Below are 19,563 nucleotides of genomic sequence, written 5' to 3'. Positions count from 1 at the left end.
AAGTGGTTATTAGCCATTTGTCTATCTTCTTTGGGGAAATGTCTATTCAAGTCCTTTACTCATTTTTGAATTGGGTGGTTTGTTTTTTGTTGTTGAATTTTAAGAGTACTTTATACATTCTGGATATTAATCACTTATCAGATATATGATTTGAAAATGTTTTCTCCCATTCCATGGGTTGCCTTTTCATTCTGTTGGTAGTGTCTTTTGATTAACAAAACTTTTAAATTTTGATGTAGTCCAATTTATCTATTTTTACTTTTGTTGCCTGTACTTTGGTGTCATATCCAAGAAATCATTGCCAAATCCAATGTCATGAAGCTTTCTCTGTTTTTTTCTAAGAGTTTTGTAGTTTTAGGTCTTACATTTAGGTCTTCAATTCATTTTGAGTTAATTTTTGTATATGGTGCAAAGTAAGGGTCCAGCTTCATCTTTTACATATAGATATCCAGTTTTCCCAACACCATTTGTTGAAAAAACTGTTCTTTCCCCATTGAATGGACTTGACACCCTTTTTGAAAATCTTTTGACCATATATGTGAGGGTTTATTTCTGGGATCTCTATTGTATTCTCTTACTCTATGTGACTGCCTTTATGCCAGTACCATACTGTTTTGATTACTGTAGCTTTGTAGTAAGTTTTGAAGTGAGGAAGTCTGAGTCCTTTTTCAAAACTGTTTTGGCTATTCAGGGTCCTTTGAGATTCCATGTGAATTTTAGGATGGGTTTTTCTATATCTGTAAAATACATCATTGGGATTTTGATAGGGACCACATTGAATTTGTAGATTGCTTGAGGATGTATGGACATCTTAACAATAATAAGCCTTCCAATTCATGAACATGGGATGCTTTTCCACTTTTTAGTGTCTTCCTTATTTTCTTTCAGTAGTGTTTTCTACTTTTCAGTGTAGAAGTCTTTCACTTCCTTAGGTTTAGTCCTAAGAATTTTATTCTTTTTGATACTCCTGTAAAATGGAATTGTTTTTTAAATTTCCTTTATAGATCATTCATTTTTAGTATATAAAAATACAACTGATTTTTGTGTGTTGATTGTGTATCCTGCAACTTTGATGAATTCCCTTATTCTAAAAGCTTTTCAGTGGAATCTTTAGGGTTTTTTATGTATAAGATCATATTATCTGCGAACAGTTAATTTTACTTCTTCATTTCTAATTTGGATGCCTTTTATTTATTTTATTGCCTAATTGTTCAGGCTGGGACTTCCAGTACTATGTTGAATAAAAGTGGAGAGAGTAGGCATCCTTGTCTTGTTCATAATTGTAGAGAAAAAGCTTTCAATTTTTCATACTCCATTGAGTATGATGTTAGCTGTGGGCTTTTTATGTATAGTCTCTATTATGTCAAGGTATTTTTCTTCTACACCTAGTTTGTTGAGAGTTTTTATCCTGAAAGGGTGTTGAATTCTGTCAAATGCTTTTTCTGCAGCAATTGAGAAATATATATAGTTTTTGTCCTTCATTTTGTTAATATAGTGCATTACATTGATTGATTTTTGTTGGTTGAACTATCCTTGCATTCCAGGAATAAAACACTTGGTTATGGTGTGTAATCTTTTCAATGTGTTGCTGAATTTTGTTTGGTGTAGTATTTTGCTAAGAATTTTTGCATCAATGTTCATCAAAGATATTGGTCTATTATTTTCTTTAGTGTTTTTGGCCTTTATATTAGGGTAATGATGGCCTCATAGAATGAGTTTGGGATGTTGCTTCCTCTTCAGTTTTTTGGAAAAGTTTGAGGAGGATTGGTGTTAATTCTTCTTTAAATGTTTAGCAGAATTTCCAGTGAAACCATCAGGTCCTGGACTTCTCTTTGTAGGGAGGTTTTTGATTATTGATTCAATCTCCTTCCTAGTAATAAGTCTGTTCAGATTTTCTATTTGTTTATGATCCATTCTTGGTAGATTGTGTGTTTCTAGGAATTACCCATTTCTTTTGGGTTTTACAATTTGTTGGAATACAACTGTTCATAATACTCTTATAATCCTTTTTATTTCTGTGGTATTGGTTGTAATGATCCCTCTTTCTTTTCTGAGTCATCTCTTTTTTTTCTTAGTTATCTAGCTAATGGCTTGTTAAAAGTAATTACTGATACAGAAGGATTTACCACTGCCATTTTGTTACTAGTTTTCTATAACTCCTGTGGCTTTTTTGTCCCTCATTTCTCCTCTTACTGCCTTCCTTTGTGCTTCTTTGTTTTGTTTTGTTTTGTTTTTTACTGATATGCTTTGATTTCCTTATTTTCTTTTGTGTGTATTCTATAGATATTTTCTTTTTGGTTATCATTTTGATTATATAAAACATCTTAGAAAGTTATAAACATCTATTTTAAACTGATAACTTCAATCACATAGAAAAACTCTACTTCTTTACAGTTCTGCCCACCCCCCCCCGTTTGTTACTGTTGTTACAAATTACATCTTTATATATTGTGTACCCATTAACATAGATTTATAGGGTATTTCTGGGCTTTTGTCTTTTATTCTCCATACAAGAATTAAAAATAGATTTATGCAACAGAATTAAAATAATACAGGATTATATATTTGTCCATATACTTACCTTTACTGGGTAATTTTATACTTTCATATGACTTCACGTTACTGTGTAGCATCCTTTTGTTTCAATTTATAGGACTCTAGCATTTTTTTGTAGGGCAGGTCTAGTGGTAATGAATTCCTTCAGCTTTTGTTTATCTGGGAAGATCTTAATTTCTCCTTCATTTCTGAAGCACAGTTTTGTAGGATATAGTAATCTGTAGGGTGTATGATGGTGTCCCATAGGACTCTTAGGCTCTCTTCACTTTTGTTCATTCTTTTTGCTTTTTGCTCCTCTGACTTGATGATTTCAAATGACCTGTATTCAATTTCAAATGACCAAAATTCAATTGAATTTTTGTTCCATTATTGTATTTTTCAGCTCCAGATTTTTTTAAAAATAGTTTCTATCTCTTTGTAGGTATTCTCATTTTGTTCATGCACTGTGTTCCTGATTTGTGTAGTTGTCTGTGTTTTCTTTTAAGTCCTTAACCATCCTTATGACAGTTATTTTAAATTATTTGTCAGAAAGTTCATAGGCATGCATTTCTTTATGGTCAGTTTCTGGAGTTTAATTTTGTTTCTTTGATTGGGTCATGTTTCTCTGTTTCTTTGTATGCCTTGTGATCTTTTGTTGAGATTTTGTCATTGGAAAACATAGCTACCTCTCCCAGTCTTTATAGACTGGTTTATTCAGGGGAGGACCATCACCAATCAACCTAGCTAGACATTCTGGGACTTCTTAGACCATTGCTGGGGATGTGTCTTCGGGGCTGTGTGTGTGCTTTTATTTTATTATATATGGGTACTTTTGACTGACTTTATTTCCTGTTTCTTCCCAGGAGCTTTCATTTTCTATTTCTGTTGTATTCCTCTGTCCTTAGTCTCTTGCTGTGCCTTGTGCCTGCCTCCAGGACTGCAGAGCCCTTACTATTCCAATGCACTAAGGCACTCTCCTCTGTTTCCAGTGGTCTCCAACCTAATATCCAGACTATGTCACTGCCACTCCCATCAGCACCCAAGCCAAGCAAGACAGAAATCAGTTCCTTGTGCAGCACCCAGAGAAGCCAGGACACTGGACTTAAGTTCTACTCTATTTCTTATGTCCCAGGGGAGGAGCTGGGAATTGGGTGGTATTCTCCCTATTGTGCCATACTACCTGGAGGGGGTGGGGTTGGGTAGGGTGAGCTAATGCAATGAATTCTCTTACTCTTCCAGGAGCCATCCCTTCTCTTGTTTATCCATTTCCCTGGGTGCTGTAGACTCCTAACTAGTTTCTAGAGTTCTCACAAAGGTACTTTGTTCCATATATTGCTGTTAGGTGTCTCCATGGGAGAACAAGGGCCTGAAGCTTACTAGTCCACTTTTCCAAGACAGACAAAAATGATTGTGTTTATTCTCAGTTTGAGTCCTTTTCCCAATGCCTATTGTTGTCAACTTTATTTTCCTATTCCATTACAACATACATATAGTATGGGTTGTCTCCTCCCAACAATTATCAGTAATAAATTCTGCTGAGATCTGTTAGTATTATTTTAAGGATAAAAAGTGTTCGTAGCAAGTGTTTCCAGCATGAAACTTATTTTCCAGAATACCATTATATGTGCCACTTTTACTCTTTGATATTAATAAAACTAAAATGATAATATATGAATCTCTACCAATAAATGGAGTTCTCAGGTGGTTTCATTTTCAAATATAAAAGTAAGGTTTAGTTATTCATTTATACAAGCAAACATTTATTGAGAGTCTACTCTGTGAAGATTGCTCTATTGTGTAGGGGATATAAACATCAAGAAGATGTAATCTCTGTCCTTGAGGAGCTTACAGTTTGATAGCAGGGTGAAGAGTCAGAGGAAATAAATAGTAACAACATAGAGGTAGAAAAGAAAAGTTCTTGAAGAAACTAAAGGGCTTATTTTGGGCCCTTGTATTTATAAATATGCTTAAATTGTCCTTTCTTGAATATAAAATGAAAGATCCACAGTAGCAGAAATTTACTATGGTTTCAGTTGGGGGAAATGTCAGCAGAAGGGAAGAACAGTTAGGAAAAAAAATATTAATTTAACAGCATCTTTATTCTTACATTATATGTGTTAACTATTTTAAGTCAGGTAGTCTTAGATTATAGATGTAATATTGTGGTTTTATTTAAAAAATATAACATTAAGCTTACTGAATTCCAGGGAAGGTTGTAGACATGACTAGTACTTTGGTGCCACTGACTAAATAAAGAATAAAGTCTTAAACTAGAACACTACAAAGAAGCAGAATTTTGTTGGGGATGGGGCAAATGATAGGTAGGGAGAGGTTATAGCCTTAGTGATCTACTAATTTATAGTCATACTTTTGTGTTCATTTGGCAGATAGAGTAAGGTTCAAGGCTGAAAAATATTGAGCCGGTAACTTTAGGTGTTTGCCAGAAAGCAGGAATTACTTAGAATTTTGTTTTGTTTTGTTTTCCCAAAACTAAGATTTTAAACTGGTAGTCCATGTGCCAAATTCAGCTTAAAGATGTTTGACCTATAGTGTTTAAACATTATTTTTAATTACTTCCCAACACTTAAAAATTGAGAAATTTAAAATAAAAATTTAGAGTTCTGGCTTCTTTTGAAAAATCAGATTTGGCAACATTTGGCCTCCAATTCCTGAGAGCAGCAAGCTACTGAACCAGAATGGCTATTGCCCACTTTAGTAGGGTAGGCACACTCCAGTTCATCCCAGTCCCTATCAAACCCTATTATTTCCACAACACTGAAGCTGAATATCTGTTCCATTTATCATCAGGCTTATACTCCTGTAGGCATTCAAGTTTGCTTTAGAACAGGGTCATCAAACTATGGCCTTTGGGCCAAAAACAACCAGCCCTCCACATAGTTTTTTGTATAACCTACAATGTAAGAATGTTTTTACACTTTTAAGTGGTTGAAAAAATAAAAAAAGAATAATATTTTGAGACATGAGAAAATGACATGAAATTTAAATTTCAGAGTCCAGATAAAGTTTTATTGGAACACAGCATGCTTATTTGTTTACATATCATCTATGGCTGCTTTTGTGCTGCTATATCAGAGTTGAGTGGTTGAGATAACCTTATGACCTCCAAAGCCTAAAATATTTACTATCTGGACCTTTACAGAAAAAGTTGCTGAGCCCTGCTCTAGAACAAATGGGAAAAGCTCTCCCCACCTCTTTTTCTTTCATCTTTTTCCTTTTCCTATCTCTCACACTATTTTTTCACTCTTCTATGTTATACATGCTCCTTCAGCATGTATAGACCCAGGATAGAATTGCCTCATCAAATTCCATTTCACAGCAAGAAGGAAAACAGTGAAAAACCCAGGAGACCAGAGTTCTCATCTCTGTCTTTAACTATCTGTGATCTTGGAGAAGTCATTTAATCTCTCTCAGCTTCTGTTTCCTTATTTATTCAATAAAAGCACTAAAGTAGATCATCTTTAAAATATTTTCTCATTTTGAAGTCCATGTAGTAGCCAAAAAAAGAAGGGAAGAAATAGAGTAGATGAATTAAAATGTAAAGGACAAAGACTAAAGAATGGTTGGAAGACTCCTGATTGCTAAGTAGGTAAGACAGAATAATAGTTGCTACCTTTTATTGAGTTAGGCCCATATATATATTATCTCTAATTCTCATAATGACCCTGTAAGGTAGGAATCATTATCCCATTTACAGATACAGAAACTGAGGGTCAAAGAGGTTTGCTTTAAACCAATGCTCTAAACCAATATCTGGCTTGCTCTAAACCAATGTCTATTAAGTAGCAAAAGAATCAAGGTTCAAGGCCAGCCCCAGTGGCCTAGTGGTTAAGTTCAGCATGTTCTGCCTCAGCGGCCCAGGTTCAGTTCTGGGCATGGATCTATACCACTGGCCTGTCAGTGACCATGCTGTGGCCATGGCTCACATACAAAAAGAGGAAGATTGGCAGCTGATGTTAGCTCAGGGTGAATCCTCCCCCCTGCTCCCCCAATAAGAAGGTTCATACCTGGAATGTCTAGCTTCAAAGCCAGTGCTGTTCCATTTTAACAAACTGGGTGAGTCAAAAGAAAAGTGAGGTAAGAGAACTTATTGCTGTTATACTTTTGTCTTCTGAGATAAATGTTACTATTTCCCTGGTGATCTTATACATTATTCTTTAAATCTATGTATTTTGTTGGCTTTGTGCCTTCAAAGGACATATCCTTTCCAGTCTAAAACCTCCAAAGGATTTTCAGGGTAAAACACATTTCAAGATGTGCAATCACATGGAAGAATGAAAATCTTTTATAATAATGTTTGTTAAGCTGACAGTTCTACTTAACAGAAGCCATTAACATATTTACAAAGTAGCAGCTGCTCTTATAAAAAAATACAGCTTTTTGGAGGCATAAAAATAAACAAGTTGATAAGTACAAGATAAGCCATTTGATGGCTTCTTTGTGTGCATTGCACAATATATAGAAAATTCTGATATTTACAGAGCAATTATAATATAAAGTCTTTTAAGTTAAAAGGACACAGACCCAGTAAGAACTGTTTACAAGAATTCTTCATACTGATCTTTTAAACAATTTAGGAAGCCCTCAACATAATCCTTTAAGAAGTGTTATGTTTTGGGTTTTTTTTTTAAAATAAGCTTTGTATTTAGAAGATAATTTTACACACACACACACACACAAATTATCGTCTTATTGAACTCAATTGAGTTCTCTATTGAACTAAAATTTCAGCCAGCAATCTTATGAAAATCATTAAAAGTCATAGGAAATAGACCAAGAAAATAAAAATGTTTAAAAGTAACTGAACATTTGTATTATTATACCTTAATCTACTAATTTGACATTTTATATATAAACTGAATGACCTATTTTGTCTTTTTAAAAACAAACCATTTTAAAAAAGCAAACATTAATTATTTAAAAATCTGCATTGTTGGTAATTTTTATTCATTTTTACAAAAGAGAGCAATGATATGCTATTTTTACAACCCAAGATTATTTATGAAAGGAGGGAAAACATATAAGAAGGTGGCTTTTGACAAAATCTTGACAGTTACGTGGAATAGTGATACTGGTCATGCTCCTGTGACACGAGCTTGCTAATTTTATTTCATGACTTCTTACTGGTAAGAGCATTTGACTGAAAGGAAAATCTTCTGATAATGGTTTCTAAATCTGTGATATATTAATAGCTTGAGAAAACCACATATTATAATTTCATCATTAAATATTCATATAAGTTATGGAAGTATTCCAAACCTTTACAAATATTTTGATAATATTTTTTCCCTACCTTCAAGTTCACTTTCTCTTGTCCCTCCAAATACAGTATTTTCCATGATGTTCTTAAGGAAAACAGTAGTTTTCTATCTTTTAGGACTGGAAAAAGGGAAGAGACTAAGATGATAATGGGGGGAAGTGTTAGGATGCTCAGTAAGTATCAATAGCTTATCAGAAGTACGAAAAAAGAGGAAAGAAGAGCCAAAAAGATTCAAAGAGGTGAGCATAGGTACCTTATCTTTTAGGGTTAATGTTATGAGGTCCTACACTATTGGTGTCAGCTATTTCAAAGCGTTGATATGATCTCTAGGAAAGTCATGCCCTCCAGTGTAAGAAATACAGCATAAGTTTTGTTGAAGAGTTTTATTTTTATTAGAAAAATATGGAAGCACATTCAGGAAAAATATGTATATTTTTTAATGATAATGTGTTATGATAGTACTTTATGAATGCAAGTTTGTCTTAATATTGGGTTTTCCCTTGTCATCTTTTGAGACCTTTGATTAAGTTGATGTGCTTCAATGGAAATAAATAATAATTACTTATTCTTTGGGGAGATGTAAATATACTGAGATGAAAGTACTTTATAAGAATTTTATTTTCAGTTACCATTACTATGTGTTAATTGCTATGTTGACTTTCATGGTACATATGTTATCAAAGTACATGAAAGGGAAGAACTGATACTTGAAACAGTCTATTCCAGAGCAATTTGGTGGGAAAAGAAATCTTATTAAACAAGATCAAATTTCATTTTTCATTGTTTGTCTCAGGTCAGAAAATGTAGTGAATATCAAGAATCACTATATTTGTTGTATTTCAATTGGTAATCAGTTGGCTTTCTCTAATTGAAATTTAATGGTGAGATACTAGTTTTTGTTATTCTATTTCTATGCATTCCCTCAAAAATGTATGATAATTTTACAGTTAAATATAATAGGGTTAGGAAATATGTAAAGTCAAAGTCTTGTTAAACCACCATTTACTAAATTATTTAATAATAGTCTTTAAATTTAAAGGTTTATTTTAGTGTTATTTTTGAGTTAATACTTACTGGAAACTTTTTAATTTAGGGAATTTTCATTTATTGTCTAAACGTTTATTAACTCATAACTAGGAAGAATTTTTTGTTTTTTATAACTGGTAGAGAAGGCAAAGTTTGATGGGCCTTCTATTCAGTGTTTTATATGTGCAAATTTAAAAACTGTTCAGATTAATGGACTACTGACTCAGCCAATATGATAATTATTGATCATTATCTGAGTTTTATTCTAGGCCATGCCATCTGATCTTGGGCAGGTCACTTAGATTGTTGGTGAGGGTGTTTAGAAAGGGACATCTTCTATATTGGTAAATCAATACCCTTTAAAAGGAAATTTGGCAGTATCTATAAAAATAAAAATATTTGTACTCTTTTTGGCCTAGAAATTCTGTATCTTGAAATTTATCCTGTATAACTACTAGCATAATGTGCACACAGGTATTTACAAAGGTATTTATGCCAGCTTGTTATTAAACGCACATACATTTTATTATGAAATTTCAACATGTCTGAAACCAGAGAACAGTATAATGAACCCCTAGCTAGTTGTTCATCATCCAGCTTCAACAGTTACCAGTTTATGGTCAATCTTATTTCCTCTAAATCTCCTACCATTGCCACATCCTGCCTATTGGATTATTTTGAAGCAAATCTCAGACCATTTTATTTGAAATGTTTTATAATGTATCTCTTAAAAGATAAGGGCTTCCCCCTTTTAAACATAAGATAATACCATCATCCCAGCCCTCCAGAAACAAAATCATGAAATATCTAGTCAGTATTTCCCCTGGTTATCATATATATATTTTTAAACTTTCTGTGTTTGAATTAAGAATCAGACAAGGTCCATAAATTGAATTTGGTTAATAAATTTCTGAATAACTCTCTTATTCTGGAGATTTCTTTCTTTTCTTGTGCAAATTTGTTTTAATTGGATCATTTGTCCCATAGAGTTTCCCACAATCTGGATTTTGTTGATTGAATCTTTTTAGGGTCATTTAACACAATCTTCTGACCCCTGTATTTCCCTGTAAATTAGTAGTTATATATTGAGGCTTGATTAGACTCTGTTTTTTTTATTCGGAAGGGAGGGGAATGAAGACTTCTTCATAAGCCAATATTATGCCCTTCTATCAAAAGGTACATAACTTCTGATTCTCCCTTTTTGTGAGGTTAGCAGGCAGTGATAATCATTGGCCTACTCAGTTAATTCGTCTGAGTTTGCAAAATGGTAATATTATAATTCTGTCATTTGAATTTTAACATTTGATATGTTTGATCCGTTGCAGTGATTATCCTTAGTGATGCTCAAATTATCCCATTTCTAGCCAGTGGGACTCTCTTGAAATTAATTCTTATGACCTTTCGATATGACCCTACCACTAATCATTGATAGCTTCCTTGCTTTCTGCTCTGAAAAAATGTTCCACAATCATTTTATACATTTCCTACTCTAAACCAGGAATTGGCTTTTTGCCAAGGAGTTCTGATTCCTTTTAGTGGAAAAAAATGGTATTTAGTGACCACAATCTGGTTGCTAGGAGTGCCCTTTGATTTAGGTATGGTCCTTGTTTCTAGAACCTTTCAATGATAAAGCTAGGATAAAGGTTTTATTTGGCTTTGTTTTTAAAATTTTAAACATATAAACTATGTCATTAGTTTATGCTGATAATTTCAATTCAAATTCAGGTCTACAGTGATTTTTTTTTCATCGGTGTTACTATATCTCCATTCCCCTAAATTGAAAATCCTAGTTCTTAAAAATATTAACATAACTGTTCATTTGCTTATCTTACACTACATGTGTGACTCTTGGACTCTCATTACCGATATTACTGCCTACTGATGATATGATTACTGTAAAGAGGTTAAGATTTTTTTGAAAGGTTCTTTTTGTCCTTAATGTACCCATTTAGGATGTACAGTTACAAATACTGTATTTTTTTAAAGTCACTTGGAATAATTCCTGGTTGTTATGGCAACAATTGGATACATAGTTAGCTTTGTTTCAATTTTAGGATTACTTTTTTTAAAAGCCAATTTTGTTCTATAATTATGTAAAATTACTTGGTTCCAAAGTCCCATCTATAAAGCAAGGCATATTCAAAGAATATGTTCTACCTCTAAGTTCCCTTCTCCTTAGTTCCTTCTTCTCTCTAATAACTTAATGGTTCTCCTTTAATTAAAATTTAAATAAAAATATATTTAGATAAAGGGTAGCATACTCTTTGCCCACCTTGTTCTTTTTTCTCACAATAGATCCTGAAGATCACTCCATTGTATGTGTGTGTATATATATATTCTTTAATTCTTTCTATAGCTGCACAATTCTCCATTATGTGGATACACCATTATGTATACAACCACTCTCCTTTTAATGGATATTCAGATTGTATCCAGTCTTTCGTTACCATAAATAGTTCTGTAATGAATAGCTTTGTGCATTCATCTTTCCATGTATATATGTGTGTGTATATATATATGTTTTTTTCTTTTCTTTTTTAACCAAGGTGTCTTTGGATTAGATTTCTAGAAGTGGGATTTATGGATCAAAGGGTAACTTTGTAGTTTTATTAGATATTACCAAACTCTCTTATATAGACTTTATACTATTTTGTACTCCTACTGGCAGTGTATGAGAAGGTATGTGCCCGTATAGCCTTGCCAAAGGAATACTCTTCTCAGACTTTTGGAATCTAACAAGTGGAAAATATCTCAGGGTAGTTTTAATTTGCTGTGAACTCTTTGTTCATATCTTTAGCCCATTTTTCTTCTCTATTTATAGAAGCTCTTTATATATTAGAGATATTAAATTTTTATTAATGTAAGTTGCAGATACTTTCCCTGTTATGTCGTAAAATTTTGCTTACTGTGGTTTTTTTCCCTGTAAAATACTTTTAATTTTAGATTATTACATTTATCACTCTTTTCTCTTTTTACTTCTGGATCTTGAAACATGGTGCATTAGATTTTCTATTGCTGCCATAAGTAATTACTACAAATTTAGCAGCTTAAATCAACACCCATCTACTATCTCACTGTTCTGTGGGTCAGAAGTCCAGGTACAGTGCAGCTTGGTTGGGCCTTACAGGGTTGAAATCAAGTTGTCAGCCTGGCTGGGCCGTTGTCTGGAGGTTCTGTGAGGAAGACTCTGTTCCCAGGTCATTCAGGTTGTTGGCTGAATTCACTTCCTTTAGGTTATAGCACTGAGATCTCCCTTTCCTTACTGGCTGTCAGCCAGGGCCATTCTTGGCTCTGTGTTCCTTCTCATGTTTTCCACGTGGACTCCTCCAGCAACGGAAGGACACGTCTGTCTCAACATTTCAAGTCTTTCTGACCTCCCGTACTGTCACATCTTCCTGACTCTAGCCAGAGAAAGTTCTCTGGTTCATTTGATGGATTGGGCCCACATGGACAGTAGAGGATAATCTCCTTGCAACTGTAATTATATTTGCAAAGTCCCTTTTGCCATGTAACATAGCATATTCATAGGTTCCAGAGATTTGGATATGGACATCTTTAGGGGACCCATTTTGCCTACCACTCATTTTCATGTAAGTTTCCCCCATTCCCAGCTTATACTGGACTTCACTCATGCTTTCTTCTAGTACTTACATGTCTTACATTTAAATCCCTCATCCTTCTAGAATTTAATATGGAATGAGGAGTGAATCCAATTTTATCATTTAAAAAATCTAACAGTCATTCAGTTAAAGAGATTCCACTTATTAAAAGGTTGAAGTTCATCTTTTCCTCACTGATTTGAACTGCCTTTATCATATACTAAATTTCCATATGGATTGTCTGCTATGTTCCATTGGGATATTAATAAAATACTTTATTAATTATAGAGCCTTTATAGTATGTTTAAATGGCGCCAGCTCCCTCTCATTGTTCTTTTGCAGGATTTTCCTGCCTTATTCATCTTTCCAAAAGAATTTTAAAATTAACTTGTTGACCTCGGGGGGAAAAAGTCTGATGGTATATGCACAGTGTTAAATTTATAAGTTAACTTCAGGAGAACTGATTTTGTCAAATACCTTTTCTGTATCAATGGAGGTGATAATATGGTCTTACTCCTTAGCTCTATGAATATGATGAATTAATGGATTTCCTAATATAAAACCATTCTTGCAAATGGAAATAAACCACATTTGGTCATGATTTTTAAAATGTGCTATTGGATTCCATTCACTAATGTTTCATTTAAGAATTGTTACTATGATATTCATAAGTCAGAATGGTCTGAAGTACAGTCTTTGATAGGTTTCAGATCAATGGTTTACTTTCCCTATAACATGAATTTTGAAGTTTTCCTCCTTTTTAATGGTCTGGAAAAGTTTTTTTTTCCTTAAAGATTGGCACCTGAGCTAACAACTGTTGCCAATCTTCTTTTTTTGTTTGTTTTGCTTTTTCTCCTCAAATCCCCCCCATACATAGTTGTATATTTTAGTTGTTGATTCTTCTAGTTGTGGCTTGTGGGACGCCACCCCAACATGGCCTGATGAACAGTGCCATGTCCGCACCCAGGATCCAAACTGGTGAAGTCCTGTGCCACCAAAGCGGAAAGCTCGAACTTACCCACTTGGCCATGGGGCGGCCCCAATGGTCTCGAAAAGTTTAAGAGCCATTGGAATAATCTGATTTTTACAAATTTGGTAGAATTTCCCTATTAAACTACTTGAGCCAGGAGTTTTATTGTGGAGGGGAGCACTTTAATTTTTCTATTTTCTTTTAAGGTAACTTGTCATTTAAGACTTGATGCTACTCTAGTAAATTGTAGTTTTCTTAGAAGTTATCCATTCCTTATAATTAGTCTTTGGGTGGTGAACATGATTTAATCTACACAGAACTTGAAATGTATTATGATGTACATCTGAAAGTTGTATTATGTTATAATCCAGTGTTACTGCTATAAAAACAAAAATTAATAAAAAAAGAGAAGTTTTCCATTCCAATTAAGTCTTCGAATGTATTTGCATAGTTATGTAAAATAGTCTTTTATGATACTTTAAATTTCCCGTTTTGATCATTATCCCCCATTTGTCATATCTAATTTTGGCTCTTTGTGCTTTCTTCCTTTTTCCTTTCATTTGGTTAGCTAGTGATTTGTTTATGTCGATCATGTTTTTCAATGAACAAATTTTGGATTTATGAGTTCTATTGATTTTCTGCTTTCTAGGTTCAATTTCTGGAAAATAAATGTTAGAAGTTCTAGCATTACTTTCTGCTTTCACTTTTATTCAGTCTTTCCTTCTGCTTTTTTTTTTTTTGAGGGGGAGATTTGCTTTGGTGTTGTTTCCTGGCTTTTAAAGTTGTGACTGACTTTTTGAATTTCATTTTTTTATATAAGTATTAAATGCTATAAGTTTTCCTCTGATAACTCAGTTTTAATTTTGATGTATTAGATTATTATTTTTATTCTCAAGACATTCTGAAATTTAACTTGATCTAAGAATTATTCCAGACTATGTTTTTAAGTTTCTAAGTGACAAGCTTTTAAATTTTTATTTTATTAATCATTTCTCATTTTATTGCTTTCAGAAAGGTCAGAATATACTTTCTGTGTTATTTCTATTTTTTCAAATTTACAGGTTTATGGAAGTTTTCCTTGTAGCCTAAGATATGGCTAGTTTTCCTTTGAAACCTTTGAGCGCTTGCTAAAAGGTATATCCTCCATTATCAGAGTTTATTATAGATCTAAAAGATCTAACTCACTGATAATGTTGTTTAGGTTTTCTTTTCTTTTTTTTTTTTTTTTGAGGAAGATTAGCCCTGAGTTAACTACTGCCAATCCTCCTCTTTTTTGCTGAGGGAGACTGGTCCTGAGCTAACATTCATGCCCATCTTCCTCTACTTTATATGTGGGACGCCTACCACAGTATGGCGTGCCAAGTGGTGTCATGTCCGCACCCGGGATCCGAACCGGCGAACCCTGGGCTGCCGAAGGGGAACGTGCGAACTTAACCACTGCGCCACCAGGCCAGCCCCATGTTTAGGCTTTTTCTACCCTCTCTAATTTTCTTCTACTTGATCTTTCTAAAATTGAAAGAGGTATATTAGTTTCCTTCGATAGTAAGTTCTCTTTATCTTTCCTTGCATCTGTTATAATTTCTACTTAATGAAAGCTGTTGGTGTGTTTGGAATTTCCCTGTTACATCTTCATTGTGAATTGCATCTTTTAGCATTATGAAGTATCCTTCTTTGTCTCTCTTTTTGGTCTGAATTCTACCTTATCAGATATTAAGAGTGTGACCTCTTGTTTCTTTTAATTTGCATTTGTCCACATCTTTGTTTATTCTTTTATTTTTAACCTTTTTTTTGGGGGGGGGGGCGAGGAGATTGGCCCTGAGCTAACATTTGTTGCCAATCTTCTCTCTCTCTTTTTTTCCCTCCCCAAAGCCCCAGTACATAGTTGTATATCCTAGCTGTAGGTCATTCTAGTTCCTTGGTGTGGGATGCCGTCACACCATGGCTTGATGAGCAGTGTGTAGGTTTGTGCCCAGGATCAGAACTGGTGAACCCCAGGCCGCTGAAGTGGAGTGCCCACCCCAATTTTTAACCTTTCTGAATTAATCTCTCCTTCTCCCTCTTCCTCCATCCCTGAGAGAGTGAGAGTTTGTCTGTGGATCTATCTTGCTTGCAGAAGTGTTGGATTTTGCTCTGTTAGCTAATCTGAATTTTTTCTTTTTATAAATGAGTTAAATTCACTTACATTTATTGATATGATCTTTATGTTTGGCCTCAGAGTTCTCGTGTTGTTTCACTGTACATACACACAGAATCTATATATGTTGTCTGCCTTATTTAATGTGTATATATAAACTTTTAACACTCAGAAAGGTTTGTATTTATTCCATAGTTACATTTATATCTATACCTTTATATAATACTCTGCCTTGACACCTATCTTTTTTTAGGAAAGCATTGCTTATTGGTGCCCTGATGTGAGCAATACCAGAATTAGCTACCAGCCCATTTCCCCCTTTATCCTTCTCCTCCAATGTCGGATTTGAAGTAATATCCCTTGTACTTCCAGCCAGTATCTATCAGGCAATCATTGTACCTATTCTACTTTTATTCTGCTCCTCTTCTTCCCAGATTTTTTGATAGTTGTACTGTGTTATGTCATTGTCTCCCTTATAACTATCATAGTTTTTTTTAAATGTGGTAAAAAAATACGTAACTTAAAATTTACCTCTTAACCATTTTTTAAGTATAGAGTTCAGTAGTATTAAGTATATTTACATTGTTCTGAAATGGATTGCTAGACCTTTTTCACCTGGCAAAACTGAAACTCTGTACTTATTTAAACAGTAATTCTTCCCCCACTCCAGCGATCACCTTTCTACTTTGACTACTTTGAATACTTCATATGAGTAGAATCATATAGAATTTGTCGTTTTGTGACTAGTTTCCATCCTTTTGTTTTATAGATTGATTTATTATAATGCTCACCATTGGTCCTTATGTAGATGTTTTCAGTCATTTTGGTTGTCTGAATTTCTTTCTATAGATTTCCTAGGAATGGCTCATGGGAATAATAGGTTGTTTTGGCTGAATACAAAATCTTTGGCTCACATTTTCTTTTCTTGAGTATCTTAAATATATTACTATATCGTGTTCTGGAATAACATTTTGCTCTCAAAAAGTGATCATAATTTGATTTTATTTCCTTTATAAGGACTTAGTCTTTTTGCCTGAATGCCCAAAGGACTTTGCTTGTTTGTTTTCTTTAAACTCCAAGAATTTCATTAGACTATGTCTTGATATTGGCCAACTTGGGCTGATTTTCTCAGATATGTAATATGCCCTTTCATTTTGTAGTATAAAATCTTTTTTATTTCAGGAACATCTTCTTTAGAGTTTTATAGTATTTATTCTGTTGTATTGCTTTGGTTTTTCTTCTTTAGGAACTCTTATTATGCATATATTGGATCTTCTTTGTCTATCATCTGTATGTAGCACTTTTTCTTGAGTCCTTTTTATCTCTCCCTTCACTTATTTTTTTTCAGATTCAATAAATTTTATTCATCATACAAAGCTTTTTATTGAGGTATAATTGACATACATTGTATTAGTTTCAGGTGTACAAGCTAATGATTCAATATTGTGGTGATCATTTTGCAATATATACAAATAAGTCCAATTAATATGTCATCATGCATAGTTACAGATGTTTTTCTTGTGATGACAACTTTCAAGATCCACTCTCCTAGCTAATGTCAACTATGTAATACAGTATTATTAACTATAGACAACATGCTGTGAATTATATCTCCATGACTTACTCATTTTATAACTAGAAATTTGTACCTTTTGACCCCTTCACCCATTTCTTATACCCACACCCCCCACCTCAGGCAACTACCAATCTGTTCTCTGTATGCATGAGCTTGTGTATTTGTTTTGTTTTTGTTTTTAGATTCCACAAAAAGTAAGATCATACGGTATTTCTGTCTGACATTTCACTTAGCATAATGCCCTCAGGGTCCATTCATGTTGTTGCAAATGGCAAGATTTCATTCTTTTGTATGGCTGAATAATATTCCATTGTATATATCTACTACATCTGCATTATCTGTTCATCTGTTTATGGACATTTATGTTGCTTCCATGGCTTGGCTATTATAAATAATGCTGCAGTGAACATGGGAGTGCAGATATCTCTTCAAGTGAGTGTTTCCATTTCTTTCATATAAACACCCAGAAGTGGAATTGCTGGATCCTTTGGTGGTTCTATTTTTAATATTTTGAGGAGCCTCCATATTGTTTTCCACAGTGGCTGTACCAATTTACATTCCCAACAACTGTGCACAAGGGGGCCCTTTTCACCACATCCTCTCCAACATTTGTTATTTCTTGTCTTTGTGACAATAACCATTCTCACAGGTGTGAGGTGATATCTCACTGTGGTTTTGATTTGCATTTCCCTGATAATCAGTGATGTTGAGCACCTTTTCATGTACCTGTTAGCCATCTGTATGTCGTCTTTAGAAAAATGTCTATTCAGATCCTCTGCCCATTTTTTAAATGGATTGTTTGTTTTTTTCCTACTGAGTTGTGAGTTCTTTATATATTTTGGATATTAACCCCTTATCACATATATGATTTTCAAATATTTTCTCCCATTCAGTAGGTTGCCTTTTCATTTTGTTGATGGTTTCCTTCACTTATTTTTGATTTTCAAGTGTTTCCTCCTTTAAATTCTCTAGTTATCATAAGGCATTGTGTTTATTTGGTCTTTTGATCATTCTAGTTTAACTTTCATTTCTGAAATGATTTTTTTCCTTTCATTTCTAATTATTTTCTTGGTTCTTTCATCTTTAAAAAATCTTGCTTCTTGAATCACCTCACTTCTGAGTTTCCTTAATACTGATTTATATTGTTCTTTCCTATCTTCTATCGTTGTATTAATTTATTTAAATTTATTTTAGAATATTAGGGTCATTTTTCATCTGTTTGTGGGCATATCTTTCTAGAGTGCATTCATTTTTCATAGGGAAATTATTCAGCTCCTTATTCTATTTTTTAAAAGTAACTTTGTATGAGATTTGACTGCAATCTTTTATTGTTACTTATTTTTATGAAAAATTGGCTTTTCTATAATTTTAAGAGGACAAAGTGGCCAAGATAACTGTTTTATCTTCACAGGTCTGGAGTACCTGAGTCTGTTGTGTTCATCAAGTAGTAAAAAATATGGTTTCCTATTGTCTTAGTCCATTCAGGCTCCTCTAACAAAATACCAGACTGAGTTATAAAGAGACACAGGAATTTATTTCTTACAGTTCTGGAGGCTGGAAGTCCAACATCAGGGTGCCAGTAATGGTCACATTCTGGTGAAGGCTCTCTTCCAGGTTGTAGACTGGTGACTTCTCGCTGGGTTCTCATGTGGTAGAAGCGCATGAGGGATCTCTCTAGAGCCTCTTTTATAAGAGCACTAATCCCACTCATGACCTAATCACCTTCCAAAGGCCCTCCTAATACTATCACCTTAGGAATTAGGATTTCAATGTATTACTTTTGGGGGCATACATTCAGCTTGTAGAACCTATATTTCTCCCTTTAATTTCTTTTTCCTGTGGCCCTATTGTGCCTGTTATGCTCAATTTGGGCTCTACTCTCAACTGTTTCTCCTCAATTTAGGGATTTACCTAGAAAGAGTATTTTGATTTGTTAGTTTTAAGCATTTATAGGATCCAGAATCAAGACCATTTCAGCACCTCCATACCTTCCCACAGTTCCCTTGTATCCACAAGTTATAGTCTACAGTGTCCCCTCCAGTTTCTGCTGCTTTTCTGAGAATAACCCGGCAAAATTTTCCAATTAGTACTTGAGTTCTCCATCTTTCAGGGCCATGATAAGAACCTTACCTTCCCTCTGCTTCTCCTATGTTTTTATTATTATTTGAGTGTGTGTGAGGCCTCACTTTCACATTCTGTGAATGTGAAAATCAGGATCAGGTGAGCCTTTGTTCTTTAGCCCCAAAGGAGGTCTGTCCTCTCTGAGTTTGACTTAGGACACCTGCCTTACTGTTTCCCTGGTGAACAATACCAGTTCAACTCTCTGCCTGGCATTGTCCCTGGAGTGGGTTGTGCCTGGCTAGTGTGACCAGGTGCTTGGAGACGGAAGCAAGAGCCCCTTGGGACTCACTCCCCTTACTGAGTCAGTAAAACAACAGTAAGAGT

The 19,563-nt window shown here is 34.1% G+C and overlaps 1 protein-coding gene across 13 annotated transcripts in view; it reads right to left on the bottom strand.

The window, feature by feature from the left end:
• WDPCP (WD repeat containing planar cell polarity effector) overlaps window positions 1-19,563 on the bottom strand; it is a 390,746-nt gene that overhangs the window by 81,421 nt on the left and 289,762 nt on the right. The window contains exon 15 of one of the 13 annotated variants that reach the window (XM_070512038.1): window positions 2,738-2,875. The exons of 11 other annotated variants lie outside the window; for them this stretch is intronic. In XM_070512038.1, coding sequence (XP_070368139.1) covers window positions 2,829-2,875 — 47 coding nt within the window. In that variant the 3' untranslated portion in view covers window positions 2,738-2,828. Of the gene's footprint in view, window positions 1-2,737; window positions 2,876-19,563 lie in introns of those variants that run through there. One more of the 13 variants, XM_070512039.1, reaches the window with a different exon arrangement.

This window comes from Equus asinus, chromosome 6 (assembly GCF_041296235.1).
Source record: "Equus asinus isolate D_3611 breed Donkey chromosome 6, EquAss-T2T_v2, whole genome shotgun sequence".
Lineage (NCBI taxonomy): Eukaryota > Metazoa > Chordata > Mammalia > Perissodactyla > Equidae > Equus > Equus asinus.
Note: the sequence above shows the minus strand (reverse complement) of the source record. Positions and strands in the feature narration are given on the sequence as shown.